The sequence below is a fragment of the Lacerta agilis genome, chromosome 16 (assembly GCF_009819535.1).
Source record: "Lacerta agilis isolate rLacAgi1 chromosome 16, rLacAgi1.pri, whole genome shotgun sequence".
Lineage (NCBI taxonomy): Eukaryota > Metazoa > Chordata > Lepidosauria > Squamata > Lacertidae > Lacerta > Lacerta agilis.
The window spans coordinates 35,997,223-36,019,324 of NC_046327.1; the positions used below are offsets into that span (position 1 = coordinate 35,997,223).

The following is a 22,102-nucleotide window of genomic DNA, read 5'->3' on the forward strand; positions in this document are numbered from 1 at the left end:
ACACAACTGCAACAAGGAAAGTGCTGAGAACACAAATAAGCAACAGGGGATGCTCACAGATAGTTTCTCCTCAGAAATGAGAAAACAGGTTGTCTAGAACTGAAACTGTGTTGCTAACCCTAAGGACAAGAAGAGTTATTTTGTCAAGGTAAGCAAGAAGAGGTCTCGGGAGACGATGAAGCTAAGGAACAAGGGGCTCAGGTAGCCAAAAGAATGGGGAAGAGTCTGCAATGAACAGAGATAAAGTGCTTCCAGGTATGGATGATTTAGCAATCCCTTATCATTTGGTTCTGCTTTCAGCTGAAAGTTGAAGAGCAACTCAGCCTCCACAATTCTTGAAGGCAGACCCTAACACTTTGTTCTGCAGCCAGGTTCTGAGTCCCTCTTTTTCCCAACTCCAGTTACTGAGAGGGGGGGTCATTGGGACCAGGGGGGAGGGAAGACTATCTCCTCCTTCATGGTACTCCTTATCATGTTCCCCCAGTGCTGCAATGTAAGAAGGAGTGGGAGAAAGAATGCAACACTTTTTGGAAAGAGAAAGGTCAAACTGATAGAACTAATTCCTAGAGAGGAGAAACAAACCAGAGAGAGAGAAAGTAGCTACAAGAATCTAGAAAAAGGGTGGAACAATCATAGACCAGAATAACAGCACAGTAGCCCACCAATGCGCTGCTACTGCATGCAGCTACGGAAAGAGTTGAGAAAAACGTTGCCTAAGCTCATAAAAAGGAAGTGGAACAGAGAAAGGTGAGAGGAAGATGTTTTGTTCATGCCACCTTGCATGAGTAAGGGAGCAGTACATGTCAGTGTGGAAGCAGTCACAGAAACCTAAAAGAACAGCAGATGGTAGAAGCAGACGAAAAGAGACAGGGAATTAAGGAAGAAAGTGACCAACAAAAGGAGAGGAATATTCAAACAAGGCAGTCAAAGCTGTATTAAAGGGGGTGAAGAAGACTGCTGGGTGAACACTGCTGGTTGAAAGAAAGTGTAGCTGGACAAAGCAGGGCCAGCTAAGAGGAAGCAGGAAGAAAATAATAGAACCATAGAATTGGGACCACAAGGGTCATCTAGTCCAACCCCCTGCAATGCAGGAATCTTTTGCCAAATGTGGGGCACAACCCCAAGATTTAAGAGTCTCGTGCTCTGCTGACTGAGGTACAAGGCAACCATCAGCTTGGCAGAGGTGTGACTATAGTCAAGAAAGGAGGGACTAGGGTTGCCTTCTTTTTTCCTGACAGGACTTACTGGATTAGGAACAATTTTCCATTGTTTAAATCCAGTCTTGCAGTAGCACTCACGGAAGGCTATGCCTGCCAGTGATCTAAACCTTTGTCAAAAATACCACTTGTGAAGCAGATTAGAAGCACGCAAATCTGATTAGCAAGAAATTTAAACACAAACAGGAAACACTTTCGGTTAACTCTGCACCCTCTAGAAAGAACAAGAGTTTCTGGTTGAGTCTTGTTTGCGCTGAAGAAAATGTCACCACCATCCCATGCTAAACAAACCCAAGCTATTGGGGACTGTGTAGGGGAGAGAAAGTTTTTTTCTGCCGGAGAGCTGCATTTCCTCCTGGGCTGCCTTCCAGGGCCTGTGTGCCAGAAGTGGGATGGGCAAAACGCGGGCAGAAGCACAGATGCAACTCTTGCCTTGGTACACAGGAGGCTACACTCTGGGTTTCAAACCCACAACCTCAGGAAGCAAGGGGCAATCTGTCAGGGCTGGAGTCAGGCGTAGGGCAGCAACAAAACAATAAATCAATGGAGCTTTTATTCAAGGAAAGAAACCACAAGTCCGGCCTGTCGGTCTCTGCAACTCTTTCGAGGTCTTGCCCCAATGAAGCAGTTGCGAGGGCTGAAGATCCATGCCTTCCCAGTGCCCACTGGGGGACTCCTCCTCTCCAGCGTCTTTCCCACTCAGTCTCAGGCGGTGTCTGCACACAACCCGGCTCTGCCCTGCCCTCTTGATTTCTCTGCGTGTTCTAGGAGACCAGCGGGGAGATGAGCTGGTCGCACCAGGAGGGGGAGACTCTCTGGCTTCTTCCGCAGCCAGCCCCTCTGCCTTCTGGCCCCATTCCTCCCCAGCCCCATTTCTGTCTGTACCTCTGGACTGCTCTCTGCCACAGTCTCTCCCTTCTCACTAAACCCTGTCACCTCTTCTGCTTTACCCCCTTCTCTCTCTGACCACCCACCACCAAGTCCCTGGCTCTGAGCCCTCTTCCCTTGAGGGGTTCCTCGGCTGGTGCGCCTCCCACCATTGCTCTGCATCCAGCCAATCCATGATCGTATCACAGCTCAAAGGCGCTTCCCAGCCCAGATAACACACTCAAGCAAGCCAGGCAAGTGTGGAGGGGCACGACCTGGGGAGAGCCCTGACAGCCAGATACAGAAGCATGGAACAATCTCATCCAGTTTGGCCCTAAAGTATGCAATCACCATTAAAAAGTCAAAATACTTAGCCATTTTGTTGTGACTCTCTTTTCTTTTGAAGGTGGGGGGGGGGGAATCTGGGAAACAATATTCTTTTTAAACGAATGATATACCTGTGAAATGTCTGTCCTTGAACCGTGTTCTTGGTTGTGACTGTGTCCCCGCGCTAAGTGATGCTTGCTGGTTCAGGGCTGCTGCTGCTGCTCCAGAACTCTTTGAAGGGACCTGATTCTGGGCCACTGGCTCTGCAGGCAACACGGAGCCCTGGCACATTGGCGGCTGCTGCTGCACATATGCTGACTGTTACTGAGGAAGCTGTAAATGGTTGGTATTGTCAGGCCTGGCTGAAATGCTGGAGGTTGCTGGAGGAGGCTAGGACCATGCAAGTGCCGGGCAGTTCTGGCGGCTGTTGCCTTGCATAAGCTGGCTCTGACTGTTCTGGCATGGAAGACACCGTCTGTGGTGCGTTTGGGGCAGACTGTGGACTGTGGCGTTGAGGGGCTGAGGAATAGCATGCTGGTTTGAAGTCTTGATACGGAGCCTGTGGCTGCATTTGTGGGATAAAAGATGGCTGAGATGGGACAAAAGGGGCTTGCGATCCTGGCTGTTGGCCTTCTGAAAACTTGTGTCTCGCCTGAGGAGGCTGCAGCTGCTGGTGCCCTATGCCGGAATCCTGCTGGATCAGATATGTTGATGGCTCAGGCCGGAGCTGCTCAGAGGGATAAGCATGGGCCTCCACTGGTTGCCCTCGGCAAACTTGCTGCTCCATGCAGCCAGTGCCACTATCCTGCACCGTATATAACGATTTCTCAGGACCGAGCGCATGGCAAAACTCCGTTGATCTGCGACGTGTACTGCTAAGTGAGCCTGCTGGATCTCCGAGGCGGAACTAGATATGGTGCTGGTTGGGTTACGAAAGCGCCTGTCCTTGGTAAAAAGACTGCATCGGATATGTCGGTTGGTCCAAGGGCTGTCCTGGATACACTCCAGGGACTGCATAGACCATTTGCTCTGTGCACGGAGGCTGATCAGGCCTTGCATTGTGTAAGCGGACATGCATCTGACATGCTGCTTGCTCTGGTGCCTGGAGCTGGTTGGTGGGCTGCACTTGAGGTGTCAGCTGCTCTGAAGCGGGGAGTTGGTGGGGGGCCTGTGTTTGATATATTAGCTGTTCTGGTGCTTGCACGTGGTACTGGATGGATAAGCCACCTGCTCTGGAGTTGAACCCGAGAGCTCGGCTGCTGCGGCTTTTCTACAACTTGTTGAGCAACAGCTGCCAACTGCTCTGTAGAGCTGCCCTGGAAAGAAACTGCTCTTTGTTTCTGCTGCTGTAGAGGCAGGTGGTATAACATCTGTTGCCTTACACAAGGATGCTGATCTGTGGATTGGTGCATCTGAATAGCTTGCTGCTCTTGCTGCACCAGGGAAGGCTGTGCAGAAGCATCGAGGGCAGCGTGGGATACTGTGGGCACTGTGGAAGTGCAATCGGCTGTGGCACGGCAGAGACCTGATGTACTGGCACAACCTGCTGGGACTGCTGAATGAACCAACCTGCTGGGGAATTTGTGGAGATTGCTGAATGGAGCCCACTTGTGGGGGAATATGCTGAGACTGCTGTATTACTGCTGCCTGCTGAAGCTGTTGAATAGAGGACACTTGCTGGGGCTGCTGCATGGGTGCCACCTGCTGGGGAACTTGCTGGGGCTGCTGCATGGGTGCCACTGCTGTGGAACTTGCTGGGGCTGCTGCATGGGTGCACTTGCTGGGGCTGTTGCATAGCCACCAACTGCTGAGGAACATGCTGGGACTGCATGGATGTTGCTTGCTGAGGAACATGCTGGGGCTGCTGCATGGACATTGCCTGCTGGGAACTTGCTGGGGCTGCTGCATGGACATCACCTGCTGGGGAACTTGCTGGGGCTGCTGCATGGGTGCCACTTGCTGGGCAATTGCGGGGGCTGCTGCATGGATACCACCTGCTGGGGAACTTGCTGCATTGTCACCTGCTGGGGCTGCTGCATGGATACCACCTGCTGGGGAACTTGCTGGGGCTGCTGCATGGATACCACCTGCTGGGGAACTTGCTGGGACTTGCTGCATGGGTGCCACCTGCTGGGGAACTTGCTGGGCTGCTGCATGGGTGCCACCTGCTGGGGAACTTGCGGGACTGCTGCATGGATACCACCTGCTGGGGAACTTGCTGGGACTGGCTGCATGGGTGCCACCTGCTGGGGAAATTGCTGGGGACTGCTGCATGGGTGCCACCTGCTGGGGAACTTGCTGGGACTGCTGCATGGGTGCCACCTGCTGGGGAACTTGCTGGGGCTGCTGCATGGATGCCACCTGCTGGGGAACTTGCTGGGGCTGCTGCATGGGTGCCACCTGCTGGGGGAACTTGCTGGGACTGCTGCATGGATACCACCTGCTGGGGAACTTGCTGGGGCTGCTGCATGGATACCACTTGCTGGGGAACTTGCTGGGGCTGCTGCATGGATGCCACCTGCTGAGCAGTTTGCTGGGACTGCTTGCATGGATACCACCTGCTGGGGAACTTGCTGCATTGATACCAATGTGTTGAGGTGCCTGCTGTGTAGATGCCACCTGCTGAGCAGTTTGCTGGGACTGCTGCATGATGCCACCTGCTGGGGAACTTGCTGGGGCATCTGTTGAACTGACACCACCTGCTGGGGCTGCTGTGCAGCTGATACCTGCTGGGGAACTTGCTGGGGTTGTTGAATGGATGTAACTCCCTGTGGAACTGACGGCCACAGCTGATGGGTTAGGAAGAGCCTGTGCTAAACTTGGCATATTGTTGACAAACTGAACTGAAGGCTGCCCCTGCAGCACAGGTGAATGACCAGCAGGCACAAAGCTGGCAGAAGCATGTTCCAGTTCCATTGATCCTGCAGCAGCTGGAGCCTGACTACTGATTCTAGCAGCAGAGGTCAACGGTTATGTTAGCTGGCAGGTGTTGGTTCACCATCTGTGGAGCAGGATAGTCTGAGGGGAAGTGGCGGTCAAGATCTGCTGGGGGACTCCCATGATGGATCCATCCAATGTCTGCCCTTCTGCACTGTAGGATCCCTGTGCATCTGGAGCCTGGTGAGAAGAAGATATTTTAAAAAGTGGTTAAACGGATCGTCCTTTCTCCAAATCTTACTATAAGGAACCTCATCATCACCACCAAGACTTTAACAAAAAAGAACTTGTAGAAGGAACATCAACATTCGGGGATTTTGTATAAGTTAATAAACAGCCACTTGTAAAATTCCATCACCTTGGCAACACACATTCAGTGCTCCAAAATAACCACCTTATCTATAAGCTATATGAAGGGTAGCAAAAAACCACTAGCACTTCTATGCAATTTCAAGTGTTTCAGTAGCTGGACAACCCGTATTTAACTTAGCTATGTTCCAACTAGAATGAAGGAGTGGGATGATGGATGAATTCTTATGTTTAGGGTGCCTGAGGAAGAAACTATTTTTCATGAAGGTTGGTCCATTCCATGAATACATTCTACAGGGAGCCGACTGCCACTGCTTCATTCTACAAGCCTTTCCTAGCGTGCATTCAGTTCTGCTTAAAACAGAGCTCATAATTTATCATTCAAGCTTCTGCCTCCACTGCATCATATAAAAACTCATACAACTCTGTCACGGGATCAGATATTCAGAGCAAAGCATGCCTGCTCAGGCAGCTGCCGTAAGAAAAGGAGGGCAGCATCAATTCCAGACAAACCCAAAAATTACAAAGTGGTTTATCCCACAAGATGGTAAAGTAATGGTATAATTTATTTACAAAAGCGCCCATTTTGGGGTTAATTGTGACTAATGCATCTCAAGTGTGAGAACTCCTCGAGGCAAGAGTCACTTCTTGATGCTGGAATGTGGAGTTCTTCCATCCTCTCCCAAAGCAGTGCTTTTGTAAATAAAGTATAGCACCTTGTGAGGTCCACTATGACCAAACCACCACAGCCCCACCTATCAAGCTGTTTCCTCATCCTTGTGCAAGAGCCTTTCTGCACAATTAATTTTTATGCAACGTGCGTTTCTCCACCGTTAACTACAAATGTATGAAAGCAATGGGCAGAGAAAGGGTTGAGCACTGTCTTTCTTCTACCGCTTTTCCCTCCTAAAGCAGTTAGTTCAGCGTACCATTGCACACATTTGCATGTAATGCATACTTTGAGATAAAAGAGCAATACTCTGTACTTGAAAATGTTTGCACCACCACCACTGCTCCTGATGCAGACAGAACAGGGCCACAACTCAGGGGCAGAGCATCTCCTTTGCATGCAGAAGAAGGTCCTGAGTTCAATCTCTGTCATCTCCAGGCAGAGGCAGGAGAGACACCCGCCTGAAACTCTGGAGAGTCACCATATACACTACTGAGCTGGAGGGACCAATGATCTGACTCTGCATAAGTCAGCTTCCTATGTTCCAGTGATATTCTTTGTTATTATGACCACTGAATGGGGTATGGGTGCCGGAGTGCCATGGCACCTACTAGGTGTCATTGTGTGATGCCTTAAGACCAAACCCCCTGTTAAAATGCAAGCAGATGAAACATTAGATCAGTGTCTCCTCTTCCACTGCAGTGTTCATAAGGCAGGACAGTTTATAAACAGAAGCGGGGGGGGGGGGTGTATTTAACCCTTCCCTCGCCAAGCACTTTTCTTCTGCCAGTTTTCCAGACCAAGTTTATTTCAGAAAAATGCCTGTGAAATCCCCTGGGGGGGGGGGGTGAGCAGGCTGAAGTAAAAGTTTCAGAAGAAAAGTGACACTCTTTCTCCCCTGTCATTTCTTCATTGCAAATTGCCCCCTCTTGAGAATCCTTTGCAGTGAAGAAATGACCATCAGGCTTGTGTTACATACGGACATGTTGCAATGTGCAGTTTAACTTTGACTGTGAAGCAAACTCCAACACCTGCTCAACATTTGCTATCATTTGGGGGATGTTCCCCTCCACCACAACCCAGAGGCTGCGCAAGTGCCCCATGCAACTTCTCCATAGCGGACAGATTTCTTTTTCAACAGCAAGAACGTCTGCTACTTTATCTCCCACTTTACGTGATTGCCTGCTCTCGTCAGAGTGAAGTCACTTGTAGGCGTATGGCTCAGTGTCCAAGATGCCCTTGTGAGATGCTATTTTAATGATGGTTTGAAAGGACCATCAGGTCAGTCAGACTATCCCTGGAAGCCCTTACCAGCCTCGGTGTGAACTGCTGAAGTGCAATAGGAGACGCCTGGGCTTGAGGAACCACAGGGGGGGCCAAGCTGTGGGTGGGTAGGGTTGAAGGCTGACTCTGGATTAGTGGTAAAGCGCTGGGGTGGGCCACATTTGCTGGCTGCTGTTGCACCTAACAAAAAGATAATTAAATGGACCGTTCATAGAAAAACTAACTGATTGCCTGTGCTTCAGCTCTCCTGGTCTCAGCTGCCCTGCCTGCATTCTCCGGCAACACATTCTCCTGGGGAAATGATACATCATCCTGAGACATGTTACCCGCAGCACAGATTGTGAACCTATACCATCAGTGAGCCACACAAAACTCTGTTGTAACATTACTTACATTACTGCAGAATCCAACAGCTTAACAGAATGTATGGAAGGGCCCCTATGCATCTCTTACACCTTTCACTACCATTCTTAGGAAAACATTCCTCCTGCAAGGCGTCCCTTGGGATCACTTCCAACTCTACAATTCTATGATTCTACGAAAAGGCAAACTCAATGGATGATAAAGGGTGCCTCTGGATACACATGGTTGAACAAAGTTCAGGATTCCTCCCATTCTAGACTATCTTAATTCTACTACAGGCATAGACTAGAGAAACCTAGGACCTTTAAACGGTTGACTTCTATATATTTTTTAAAAAGACAAAGGCCTGGTCTATACACAGGATATATAGAAATAACGTAAACCGTGAAACCATTCAATCATGTATATATGTGCAACCGGAGGGGATGAAATACATAGCAAATGCAAATGTCTCTGCAGACATTGAGGTGTGTGAGCGTTTCAGCCTTGTTAAGTTTAGTATATGAACATGTTGATTAAGTCCATCCCTTGAAGAAACTACACTAGTGAAACGGTGATAACATAAGCTAGCCACCCGTCGGAGGACAAACGAGGACGCTTGAAAAACTTTAGCACTTTATTACATTGGACTCTTTGCACATTGCATGTTGCACTTTTTGAGCCTATCTGGCTCTTCAGAGACATTTGCATTTGCTACCGTATATCGCGGCGTATAAGACGACTTTTTAAGCCCGAAAAATCTTCTCTGAAGTCGGGGGTCGTCTTGTACGCCGGCAACATCATGCGATGTGACCCGGAGTTCCGCCCCACCACTGGCTGCATGGAGCCTCTCCCCGGCGCTCCAGCCGCAACCGCTGCCTCAGCCACCATGGAGCCCGGGCTGGGCGTGGGCGGCAAGCGCGGAGGCTTCCTGTGCGGCGACAGGGAGGTTCTTCCCGCTGCCCCAGGCGTCGCTGCCGCCGCCTCAGCAGCCGTGGAGGCCGTCCTGCGCTTCAGCGGCAAGCGCGGAGGCCTCCTTTGGGGCGACGGGGAGCTTCTCCCCGCTGCCCCAGGCGTCGCTGCCGCCGCCTCAGCAGCCATGGGGGCCGCTGTGCGCTTGGGCGGCAAGCGCGGAGATCTCCTGTGTGGCGCGGGGGACGCTCTCCCCGCCGCTGCCGCCGCCTCAGCAGCCATGGATCCCGGGCTGGGTGAGTATACCCCAAACTCTGTTTTTTCACATAAAAAGTTGGGGGGTCGTCTTATACGCCGAGTCGCCTTATACACCGCGATATACGGTATGTATTTCATCCCCTCCAGTTGCACATATATACAGGATTGAATGGTTTCACGGTTTATGTTATTTCTATATATCCTGTTATATTACCGTGTTGTCTGTTGTTGCTGCTGGTCTATACACAGAGCAGAAAAGGAAGGTAGATTGGTGGTAAATCATGCTCCTCTATCTGAAAAATCCATACAAGTAAATTTTATTTATATCCTTTTAACTTATATCCTACCATTAAGCTCAGGAAGTTTTATAATTGTCAGAGAATTCTGCATAGCTCTCAATTCTGTGTATCCTGAATCAACAGAGGCCGACTGTTGATACTGCCTTAGCTATCTTACTTTATTCCTTCTCTAAGACTAGCACAGTCACGACAACATTTCCGGAAACTCGATACAAGTAGTTCTCTTACCATATTTAAGAAAATGATAGGTCACTTACCCCTGCCATCGACTGGTAATGTCCCACCAGCTGCTGGGAAGCGTAGATGTGTCCTTGAACACTGTTTTCAGCTTGTGAGAGATTGGGGGCCTGCTGGGGGCCCATAATCTGTTCCGAGGAGAAAGCCAGGCTATGTTGGCTGGAGGCATCCGAAAGTATAACTGAACCTGCTCCTCTCTCAGATAAACTGTCAGCTGTGTCAGTGTAAGAGGAGGGAAAGGACAAAAGAAAATAGTTTCAGAAGAATCCATAACAATTCCCATCCTTCTCCCTAACACTGCCTCATGCAGACAAACCACTTGGACTTAATGAACTGGACCCACTGGTGGAATCCCACAAAAGGATGTCCACTAGTGCCATGAAGCTTCCCCACCCTTCTCCTCCCTCCATACCCCACCTCCCAAAATTGGGAACACTGCATGGGGGTAGGAGAGGAGACATCTTTCTGTCTGGTAAGCTGAAACGCTTGTGCTGATGGAACTACTGCTACAGCACTACACTGAATTCGTGGGGCATAACAGGAGCTGTCTAGAAATGCCTCATCTACAAGGATCAAATATTTACTTGAGAAAAGAATACAAGAAAATGCAAGCCTGCATTCTTGTTGAGGGCAAGGAAAGGTGATCCAATCTTTTTTATAAAAAAAAAATCAACCCTGTGCTTTTAGCTGGCATCAGAAAGTTTTCTACATGGAACACAGGAAGTTGCTTTAAATCAAGCAAGAACACTGGTCCACCTCATTCAGTTTGGTCTATGTTGTCTATACTTGCTAGCAGAAACTCTCCAAAGTTTCAGACAAGAATGAGAATTCAGGTCTATGTGGAGATGTCATGGCTTGAACCTGGAACATTACGCATGCAAACCAGGTACTCTGCCATTGAACTGTATGCTTCAGGTACATATGCCCCAAATCTATTTGGAATATTATCTCCTGCTTCTACTAGGAGCCAGTCTGGAGCAGTGGATAGAGTGCTGAGCTTAAGCTAGGGTTCGCAGAAGCCCATGAGGTTCAGGGGTTTAGGCTCCCATAACCTAACCTACACCACAAGATGGTTGTGAAAACAAAAGAGAATAAAGCTATTTATCAGAACGTAATCCTAAACATAATCCTATGCAGGCATAAACATGACAAACTTGCATTCCATGTAAATTCTGAAATCCAGGCCTTTTGATCAGGCAACAAAGGCTTTTTCATTGAATTCTTCTCAGCTCTGCCAATGACACCAACCTATGACCATGCCTTGTTTTGGGAACTTTATGCTTTTTGGCAAGGACTAACTCCTGACCTTTAAGCCAGCATCCTTATCAGAAATATTCAACACTCATGGAGCTGTTTATGAAGGAACCAAGCAATAATATCACATCTTTATGCCAAACAAATGGTGACGAGGAAACAGAGCACCAAATAAGGTCTGATTTGTAATGGAACATTACTCTGGGTTGGGAATAATCAAATGTCTTATTGTACAGTAACTGGAATTGTACTTAGTTTTGACCCTCTTGTTTTAATGTTATGTTTTCATTGTTGTAACCTGCCAGGGACTTTAAGGTAAAGGGTGGGTAAGTAACAACAACAACAACAACAACAACATTTGAAAAAATGTTTTTTAAAAACCCTGCTGGATCAGGCCAAAGGCTCATCTTGTCCAGCATCCTTTTCTCACAGTGGCCAACCAGATGCCTATGGGAAGCCCACAAGCAGGACATGAGTTCAAGAGAACTCTCCCCACTTAGGATACCCAGCAAATGGTATTCATATTCTATAATTTTTTAATCAGTTGCTTCACTTGTGGCTCTGCCTGGCCAACAGTGCCATGGAGGTACGATCAACCTGCTGTTCTAATTTCACTACTCCAGTGTGGCACATCTATCAATTGAACATCATGGGTTTATCATGACCTCAGATGTTTTTACTGGGCAATGTGGCTGCAAGGAGGTGGCTCTATATTGTGTGAAGGGTTGAAGCATAAAAGAGGAGGGAAAGGCTCAAAACGGTCACACAACTTGGCTACCCCCAAGCTGCCTTTCCCCTCTGAGAAAAAAAACAGTGCAAGGCTTTGTATCAGTAAAGGAGAAAGAAACTGGGCTGAGCTGCAATTTTGAGTAGGCAAATGGTTATGAGCAAAAAGCTCCCACCAGGTCATCATGGCTGTGCTGGCTGAGGCTGATTGGAGATTCAGACCAAAATATCTAATGGGAGTTCTAGTCCAAAACATCTGGAGGGCATCAGATTGGTAAAGATCGATGTACATGATATTAGCCAACAATTCAAACTGTGGGCAAGTGCCACAGATACAAGTCACAGTTTACATGCTAACTGACCTCCAATAAAGCAGAAAAGTGCCAGGAGTTCAATAAATGCCTCGTGGCAATGCATCTGGATGAACAAAATGACGCTCTGATTCACTCTTTATAACCTTAGTTCAGGATAGCATTTGGGAGGACAGGCTGCCTTTGGTTGCTCATTACCTGCAATGGAGGAGCTGTGCTGCATTTGTTGAAAGATTTGCTGTCGGACATGTTGGTCCACCTCTGTTTCCTCGCACTCCGTCCTGCTCTGTTGGGAAGGAGTGGTGAATGATGAGCCCTGTGGCTGGAGTAATGGTAGCCCACTTGGCAGCTTGCTTTGAGAGTCTCTTCTCTCCTCCAGGTAGCCCACCTGCCTCCTCTCCCTTGTCTTCTTGATTAGGGAGACACGATCCCGGATGGACTTAGCCACAGCTTTAGAGTCACTTTCGTGGAAGAATCCTGACTTCACCTGGACATCAAAAAAAAAGAACAGTTCTGTTAAGTATCACTCTGTTCCTCTGAACTGGTATCCATTGGTGTTTAGCAATGCTTTTCTGTAATTTCACATTAACTCTGGGTTCCATTACAACAGAATGTGCATTGACCACATACCAGATCAATCTTGGACCGATTGTATGGAGTGCCAAACAATACAGCAAGCAAGATACAGACCCACAAACTCAAGTGCTGCTACACTTTGACTATGGGTTAGAGTCAAGTACATTGGCTGGATCAATACAATTAGTATTTATGTGACTGTCTTCAACATTAATATACTGTGATGAAAATCCACCTTTCAAAACTCTCTTTCTTTCCCCCTTTTAGATAGTTATTTAATCATACAATAGTTATTTTCAAATAGCCATTTATATAATTCAGGGGTGAAAAACCTTTTAAGCTTGAGGGCTGCATTCCCTTCTGAGTGACCTGTCAGTGATGGGTAGAGACAGAAGCAAAAGTGGACGGAGCAACAGATCTGTCTTTTACCTTTGGATAGTACACTATGTTCTAGGTATGCAAAAGCCACACCTCGCCAGAAAACAAGAGACATCATTGCAGCTCAAGGACACATTCCAACCAAGCAAGAACACTCAAGTAAGGTCCAAGGCCGTGCCAGTGAGAGGCACGGCCTAGGGGAATCTCAAGGGATGTAGAGAGGCCTAGTGGGCCACATTTGGCTCATGGGCCAGATATTCCCCACCTCTGATATTTATCTTACTTGATTAGAACAAGTTAATTAGAACAAGATAAATATAACCACAATACTGTCCATCCTACTCCAGAAAAGGAATTATTATGAAAACAGTCATGTAATAAGTGGCTCTTGCTAAATCCTTGAACTATCCATAACAGACTTGTACCGACGGGACGTACAGTTATATTTTCAAGTTGTGATCCAGTTTAAAAGACAAGGAATTCAAGCACAGATGTTGCATTAAAATGGAACAGTCAAAGGGGAGGTTCTTAGCTGCCAACTGTTAGCAAAGTCACTATCCAAACCTAGCCGAAAAATAAAGGGAAAACAGACCAAAACAACAGCTTTAGAGCACAACATCACAGAGCCATTCATAAGACACAGAAAAAAGCATCCTGAAACAACAATTTAGGAGACTCCATAGGCTGGTGGGTGATGCTTAAGCAGGAGTCACTTGTGCGCATATACCGGTACATATGAGCAGATGCACTGCTATGATTCCTTGCAGTATCATTAGCCATAAGCTGTTACTTGTCAGGTTGCTGTGTAGCCAAATGTTTTGTGAAAACAAAACCAAGGCAACAGTGAGGCAGAATGAAGAATCTGCAGTCTAAACAGATAACTTGGGCAAAGGAGACTAAATGAAACAAAACCATTAAGAGGAAAGGAGGGAGAAAGAGACTTGTTTACACTACTGCAAAAACTTCATCAGCTCTTGGCTGGAGCTTACCATTCACATACTGTAAATGAGTATAAAGACAAAGCTTCAGCAATCATGCTAGGGAAAATACTCTCCCATTGGCAAGATGCTGACCAGTCCTTAGGTGACCTTATGCCTTGTACGTAAAATGCACCACTACCTGCCCAAATGTCTCCCTGCTCACAGAAAACTAAGACAAACTAGACTTGCAGCTCTGAGAAGGGTGGAGTGCACTATTAAGCTAAAGTTAAGTGGGAGATCTGTGACTGGAACCCCACTTTCCCCCACAGACTTTTTTTGATTCTTGAAAAGCAGCTGGGTAAATGGGTGGAGAGAGAATTTTGGATCAAAGCTATGGAATAGAGATGGGTTGTATACCCCTTTGCTCCTGTGCAGTTTCTTTTAAAAAATGGTAGGGAGTTCCAGGCACAGAACTCCCACTTAACTTGTAGCTTGGCTCCATGGAGAAAGTTCTAGCCTAGCCTAGATCTCTGGGAGACATTCCTATACATTTGCTTCTGTGTCATCCTCTTTAGGATTGGGTTGCAAAAATATTTCTCCTTGTAAACCAAATTTTTGAACCATGTGCAACAAACAAGTCAAGATTTACCCCCACGGAAGACATTTGGTCCTATGTTGCCCATGGCAATAGTCTTGTTTTATGGTTTTAACCGTCCTATAAATTGCCCAGAGAACATCAGTTACTGGGCAACATACAGTAAAAGCGCAGCAAGGAAATAAAGAATAAAAATGCAACACTCTCTAAAGGAAAGTGTAAAAGTGGGAATAAAAAAAAATGGTGCAGTAAAACCCCATGTCTGAAATGAATCAAATAAGAAGCAGCTGGAGATGCTGTCACCTCAAAAAGAAAAAGGGTAAGGGAAGCAATGGTAATACATACCATTTCACAAGCCACCTCCTCTGGGACATCTGTTTCCAGGTTGAAACTGAACTCAAGGGCTTCATTATCTTTGTGCTTGCCTTTCAGCTTCTTGGGATCCTCTACCCAAAGTCTCAAAGCCAGGGAGGAATTCAGTCCATCATCATCCTCTGCCAGCTCCACTCTAAGTCCAGTGTCCTCAGCAAAGAAGGCATGATTCAAAAGGTCTTTGATGGATAGCCTGGCAACAAAAAAGGGGGCAATCACAGAGTGTCTTATGATACCCACACCAGTGGTATAACTGACAAGTGGTGAGATGCTTTTATCCCATATTAAAGTTCCCTGAGGGACTTTTGTGATAGGCGTTACTTTTATTTATCCAATAAATTTATAACTCACCTATTCAGCACACACACAAAAACCAAAATTTAAAAACAAGAACAATTGCTTGAAAATCGACAAACCGCATTAAAAACAACAAAAATTGGACAGCCAGCATTTATGACACATCAATAAAATAGTAAACAAAAAGTTTTTAAGATCCCATTAAAGGCAGATACAGGCTTCTTTGGGACAGAATTGCATCAACATCTTGCTATATGCACCATGTGGGCACTGTCTTACAGTTTAAGCACTTAGCAGTATTTCAGGGGAAATCAAGCAGACACCTGAATTTCCCAAGACCATGCTGTTGCGGGGTGGGGGTGGGGAGAGAAACAGTAAAAGCTTCCCAGTTTTCTTTCACTTTGGAAGGAGTTATGCAGGTGCTTAAAAGTGCTATGCAAAGCTGGAATGCTTTGCTTAATCAGGTCTTTTGTTGCCCGTACCAACAACTCCCTAGTTAAACTCACAATGACCACCCCTTAAATTTAGGGTGCACAACCTGCAGTGAGGAAGAGCACAATAAAATGGACCTGCTCACCTTTCAGATTTGTTTTGTCGAATGCAGCCTTCAATGATCTCTTTCACTTCTGGATCAATAACCTTGTTAAAACTGGCAGGTTTAATGCCCTAGGAAAGAAGTGATGCATAGAAGTGATGTTAACAGGTAATACCCAGCAGGAGTTCTCTCCGTTACTGCTACACAGAATTATGGAAAATCACCAACTGATCTTCCAAGCAGCCTAAGTTAGTTGATCTTAACCATATAAACCCTTATCCTGAAGACAGTCACTTGGAAATAAATCACAGTGAATACCACCCAACTGACCTGCAAACTGCACCCATTATTCCTTTTCTTAAAATCCCAGCTTTTGCTTCTAAACAAAATCATGCTGGATATCCAGGCTTTATGTAATATGCATTGTGAAAGGGGTCAAAAATCATTCTAATTCATTTGACTAATCTCTTCTCTTACCCTTATCTGGCCATTCACAGCCAGAAATAAGAACTTAACTGTGTATGAAATTAACCTAATAAAGAATAAGCTACACCCCAATGTTGCTTTCTTTGTGGACACAAAACACACAAGTGTCCTGCAAAATGTTTTTGTCACAAAGCTGAGAATCTTAAGTCTTCTATACCTCTAAAGTGTCTTTCCAGGATGTATCCTCAACTCCTGGATATTATAATGTAGTGTATAATCAAGGAAAGAAACAGTTTCATCATGGATAAACATAAATATCATCAAAACTATCTGAGTACTCTGGCTAGTATGCTAAAATAATATTGTACTCTGAATGTACATATAGAAAAACTACATTAGGCAATACCCAGAAGCAGTTCCCCTACCATGAGACAAAGTGAAGCAACTGCTTCAAATGTTGGGTTTTTGGATGGCATTACAGGCAGCAGAGTGGGAAATGAGAGCTCAGGCCCACAGGGCACAATTCGACAGGAAGAGCAGAGCACTGTAGAAATAAACAACTGTGCAAAAGCATAGTAGCTCCTGTTCATGTCAATACAGTTTGCACAGGACAATGTCTCAATAAACTGTGTCCATATTAATTAGTAGAAAGAGAGTTCCATTTGGATATTCCTTCTGTCCTACCATTGTGTTTTGAACTAGTTCTGGCTAACCTTTATTGCCAAGTGGGAAAATACCATAATATGGTAAGTGTGAAAACTGCAACTAACTTGAGGGAGCACCTTCAGCAATGACAGACAGAATCCTTGTGATTTTGCTATTAAATACTTCCACAAAATCCTGCTCCTCTGATCTGTATTCTCTCTCTCTCTCTCTCTCTCTCTCACACACACACACACCCACACACACACACACACAAACACGATGCCCCGACCTTCAATGTGACTAGTTCATTACTGCTACAGAACAAGCCACACACATTAGCCAGAGAATAAATGTACGGAAGTTATTTTTGATGTATGAATGAACACATCATTTGAGTTGCCAGTCTGACTATGAAGCTGGGAGGAAAAGATTATGCAGGGACTGACACTTATTCAGCTCAATATTGTTAACTGCCCTGTGATCCTCAGGTGAAGGGTGGTGTAGAAATTAAATAAATAAATAGATAGATATACAAGGTTGGTTAAGAAACCATCCATTCAATTTCTGGCCTAAAATAAGCAAGCTTACCCTTGCATATTGTGCCATCTGAACACCAAACAGTAGTTAAACTCAGGGGCGTCGCAGGGGGGGGCGGGGGGCGGGCCGCCCATAGGTCAAGGGGAGGTGGGGTGACACTTTGGCCGCCCCCTCTCACCCTGCCCCGCCGAAAGGAAGCAGAACAGGCGCATTGAAGCGCTTGCTCTGCTTCTTTTTGCCCTTTCCTCCGCTTTTTTCGGCGGGGGGGCCCCAACCAGCGAGGGGGGGTGTCAAACCTGTCACCCCTTCCTCGCTAGCCACCACCCCCCGCCGAAAAAAAACCGCTGGGGGCGGGAAAAGGAAGCAGAACAGGCACATTCAAGCGCTTGCTCTGCTTCTTTTTGCCCTTTCCTCCGCTTTTTTTCCGGCGGGGGGGGCGACCAGCGAGGAGGGGGTGTCACGCTTGCCCCCCCCTCCTTGCTGGCCACCACCCCCCGCCGAAAAAAAGCCTCGGAAAGGGGGAAAGTCCCCCTTTCTGCATACACGTGCATCGTGACGTCATGATGACGTCACGACGCACGCGTCGTGCCCCTCCCCCAGGGGGGTGCCTCTGCGCTGCCGCCGCCCCCAGCAGCACTGAGGCTAGCTACGCCACTGGTTAAACTTCTTCTGCAGATGACACACCTGAAACTATCAGTCACTCTAGAAAGAACTCAGCAATGTCTAGATAAGTCCACGCTAAGTTTAGCAGCTGCTTTGCAGGGCAACAGGACTAGCGTTAGTTCTGAATAATTGGCTTAGTTGCCTTAAGCTCCCAATACACAAGTTTACCCTAACAAAGAAGTTACATTTACACCTACACTGGTGACTTTTCGGTAGATTTGAGCTGCGTTTTGGCATTCAGAATATGGGTATTCAGAGGTCGCCATCTCCAGCATACACATTCCAAAAGCATAGACATCAACAGACTCATCGTAATGTTCTTCATACATCTCAGGAGCCATAAATTCAGGAGTTCCTGGAGAAAAAGTAAAAAGAAGCCAATGTTTTTTCCACATTTTGGACTGCTGCAGTCCATCAAAAAGCATTTTGCAAGTGCTGCTGCTTTCCATGCAGTAGCATCCTATATACTGTTATAGATTTGGTGGGGGGACCCCCCCCTAAACCCTAGGAATTAATAAATGGTAGGATTTTGATTAATGGGGATATGCATGAAAGTACAAACTGCAGAACTGTGCCAGACAAGGAATCCCTGGGCTGGCTTATGCAAACCAGCCTGGCAAAGAGCAAATCTGTTAACATGGCAAAATGGGTTGATGGGCCATATGAGAGGGGTCCGTTGGCCTGGGGAGATAGAAGCTGCCAAAGTGATGGGGTGTGTATTTGAAGTGACAGGAAAAGGGAGTCTTTAGCAAGGTGTTCAGGGAAGAAGGAGGAAGAAAGACAGGGATCTATCTTGGTCAGGTTGGCTGAAGGCTGGCTGGGAGAGATGCCTTAGATTCCATGGCTGCACTGCTGTGGGGGACAAGCCCCTCCTGAAATGACCATGGTGTAAGATCTGGACTCCCTCCATGCAGACTGAAGCTGTAAATAGCTGGATATGTTTTAAAGCTACGACAGTCTCCGCCGTGGCTCAATTCTCCAAAGGAACACAGACCCTAGGTGAGTGCCTGGAATCCTATGGACTCTCGCTACTGCTCAGCACAGAGAGGGCGAGGCACCCGACTTTTGTAAAAATACAAAATAGTGAACGTAATCTCTGAATATGGATCCTTAGATAGCCAAACTGCTGCATTTCACACAAAAGAGGGAGATATTAGCTATGGGGAAACCGCAAGTTTGGAAAACAATAAAAAAAACCTAATAACAAAAATATATGAGGAGGTGAAATCAGTTGACATAGAATGCTAACTGACCATTAGGAGGAGGAACCAAAAAATTGCAGGAGAAACATGGAACAGAACATCCCGAAAGACAATATGACTGCCTAGAAAAATTTGCTGCAGATCCCACCTGTCCACCCTAATTCTGCATATTCTGACTTCCTAAAAAAAAAAACCAAGGAGAAGAAAATAAAAAGAAACAATCATACTTCTATTCTATCAGAACCTCTAGCATTTGAATTAGGCATTTGATGAGCAAGTATCAGAAACAGGAGCCTTTCATTCATGGTATCCTTACTTTGGAATGTTCTACATAGCAAGGCCCAGATGGCTCCATCTATGGTGAAGGATCAAAGCTCAATGGTAGAGCATCTGGTTTGAATGCAGAAGGCCCTAGGTTCAATCCCCAGTATCTCCAGGAACGACTGGGAAAGATTTATTTCTGAAATGCAGGAAAGCAACTGCCAGTCAGTGTAGACAACACTGAGCAATATGGAACAATGGTCTGACTCAGTATAGGGCAGCTTCCTATGTTCCTTCCTATGTTTCACAGTACGGAACTTTGGGGACTACGCCACGTGAATCATGGTTAAGGGCTCTGTTATTAGTGTGCTTAGTCTTGTTATTTGTTTGGATTTATGTTTTCACATGTATTTAAACTTTTGTTAGCTGCCTTTGATTGTGTGAACAAGCCAAGGAGCTTCAACCTAGCAAACGGCCCATTAATGAATTCATGCAGATGAGTAACCATAATATGGCAGCTCATGTATTAGGGTCCACCCTTCAATCTCTAGATTTCAGTTATGAGGCAGCAGAATTTGAGTACTGAGTTTAGGACCTAAAAACATAAAAAACATTACACTGGAGTGTGCTAGAAATGTTTTTCATTCATGGTCTAAATCTTCCAGTGGATCAGAAACATTACACTGGAACCAGTCAAGAGGCAGACTTTAGGAAGCCTGATCTTGAATTCTTTATGCACTATAGCAGTAGCACTGCTTGGATACAATTGCAGATTACAGTCTCTACTGAGGACAAAGAGAGACACACCACAAGACTACAAGTGGCTCTCCAGTGGAGTACACAAACACACTATATTTACCAATGACACTCTTAGCGAACGATGTGCGCATTAAGGTGGCCAGTCCCAGGTCGCCAATCTTCACTGAACCAGTGGGCCCCGTGATGAAGATGTTATCACATTTCAAATCACGGTGGATGATAGGAGGGGTCCTCGTGTGCAGAAAATGCAGCCCTTTCAAGATCTGTCGGCACCAGCTCCTTAACACCTTTGGCTTCATGACTTTGAAACGCTTTAAGTACCTATGAGAGAGAACACCACACCGCAGATGTTAACCACACCGTCAAGTTAATCCACTTGCATAGTGCTTTCAATCAAGTTTCTGTGGCGTTTTGTGGAATTTTACACTGATGCTTCAGTGATTCTGAAAAATATTCCAATAATATTAATAAATTTTTGTGATGTTTGGATTCTGCAGGATATCACAACATGAGCAGGGGTTCCATAAATGAAAAATAATCACTGGGTTAGAATACCAAAAGATAAAGAGGGAGTCAGCATACTACAAGGGAATCTGTCTCAACTGTTTATAACAATCACATCTAATGTGCTATATGTGGGCCTTAGAATCATAGAATTGTAGAGTTGGAAGGGACACCAAGGGCCATATAGTCCAACCCCCTGTAATGCAGGAATCCTGCCAACAGCTGTCCCTGAATGGGCATTGTCAGGGAACTGCCCTCAGCAGGATGGGAGGTGTCGTTGATGTACCAACAGCCCCAACACCTCCTTGACGAAGTGTAGCGACACTTCGTCAAGCGGGAAAAGCGGGAAGAGCGGTACCGGTACCTCCTCCAGCGGGGAGGAGCAAGCTGCAGGCAGCCCGATGAGGCAGGGGCTCAAGGATGTTACTGAGAGCCCCAGCACGCCTCGTGAGTTTCGCCTCAGTATGCCTAAATTCCTATGTTGGGGTCACAGCCGGAAACCGGCACTCCCGGATTCTGCAAGCAACTAAGACGGTCATGTTTTCTTGTTCTCTGCACTGTAAATTGTCTGCACCAATAAACTGTTTAAAAGATGTTGGGACTCATGCTTGGTCACTCGTGAGCAACTGCCAGCAGATCTGACAGGCATGAACCAACAACAACCAGACAGTGACCTATGGCACCACTGTCTTGTGGAAATCTCAAGTGATCCATAATTTGACTGCCCAATTATTAATTTGGACATGCAGGTGTTATTGTATTAATACAGTGCTTACAAGCAGAAATCTGTGCTTACAAGCAAAAACTGGAGTTTTTGGAGGACTATCTGCTCTCTTACATATAAATCCACCTCTGCATTATCATCATCTGCAGGCCCTGCTTCCAGGGCCCTCCCCTCACTCCTGCCCCAGCTCAGAAGGAAGGTGAGTGGCTACTCAAGTCAGGACCTTTTCTGCTGTGGCACCTAGACTTTGGAATTCCCTGCCCAGCTATAAGTAGTTGACAAGCACCCACTTTATGACATTTTCAGTGCCAATTGAAAATGTCTTTCATGCCTTTGACGTCTATTAAGCATGATTTAATTTTGTTTGTTCTCTAGCTATCAGCAGCACTCTTGGTTTTTGCTTCTATTGCAACTTGTGCCTTTGATTGTTACATCCTGAGCCATTCAGTTCTCTTGGAGCTTGAAAGATTTATACATCTCATACAGTAACTTACTGATGAGCTATAGGCCTTTTCATAAGGGAGACCCAACGTAAGTTTGAATATCTCACAAGTTCTCTCTTGAGGGGGGGATCTTATAAATTCAAGTAGTAGCATCAATGTAAAAATAAAGTTATCTGACATTTTTAATTTATCTTAACGGCCTTAATTTTTGCTGAGCAGTTTTCTACACCTGGGGGTGGGAAAGTAGTGGTAGAAATTAGAGAAGGACTAGACCAAAATTACAGAATAGGCTTCCGTCCCTCAATCATACATTCC

The 22,102-nt window shown here is 46.3% G+C and overlaps 1 protein-coding gene across 1 annotated transcript in view; it reads right to left on the reverse strand.

Moving 5' to 3' along the window:
- The window catches only part of WNK3 (WNK lysine deficient protein kinase 3), an 80,150-nt gene that overhangs the window by 26,611 nt on the left and 31,437 nt on the right, over positions 1 to 22,102 (reverse strand). The window contains 23 exon segments of the mRNA XM_033173878.1: positions 2,701 to 2,817; positions 2,820 to 3,252; positions 3,255 to 3,322; positions 3,325 to 3,351; positions 3,354 to 3,626; positions 3,629 to 3,676; positions 3,679 to 4,124; positions 4,189 to 4,290; positions 4,329 to 4,675; positions 4,677 to 4,821; positions 4,823 to 4,836; positions 4,903 to 4,929; positions 5,138 to 5,192; positions 5,194 to 5,381; positions 5,383 to 5,423; positions 5,426 to 5,528; positions 7,639 to 7,791; positions 9,680 to 9,873; positions 12,149 to 12,437; positions 14,765 to 14,984; positions 15,666 to 15,754; positions 18,092 to 18,249; positions 20,217 to 20,437. Coding sequence (XP_033029769.1) covers positions 2,701 to 2,817; positions 2,820 to 3,252; positions 3,255 to 3,322; positions 3,325 to 3,351; positions 3,354 to 3,626; positions 3,629 to 3,676; positions 3,679 to 4,124; positions 4,189 to 4,290; positions 4,329 to 4,675; positions 4,677 to 4,821; positions 4,823 to 4,836; positions 4,903 to 4,929; positions 5,138 to 5,192; positions 5,194 to 5,381; positions 5,383 to 5,423; positions 5,426 to 5,528; positions 7,639 to 7,791; positions 9,680 to 9,873; positions 12,149 to 12,437; positions 14,765 to 14,984; positions 15,666 to 15,754; positions 18,092 to 18,249; positions 20,217 to 20,437 — 3,758 coding nt within the window.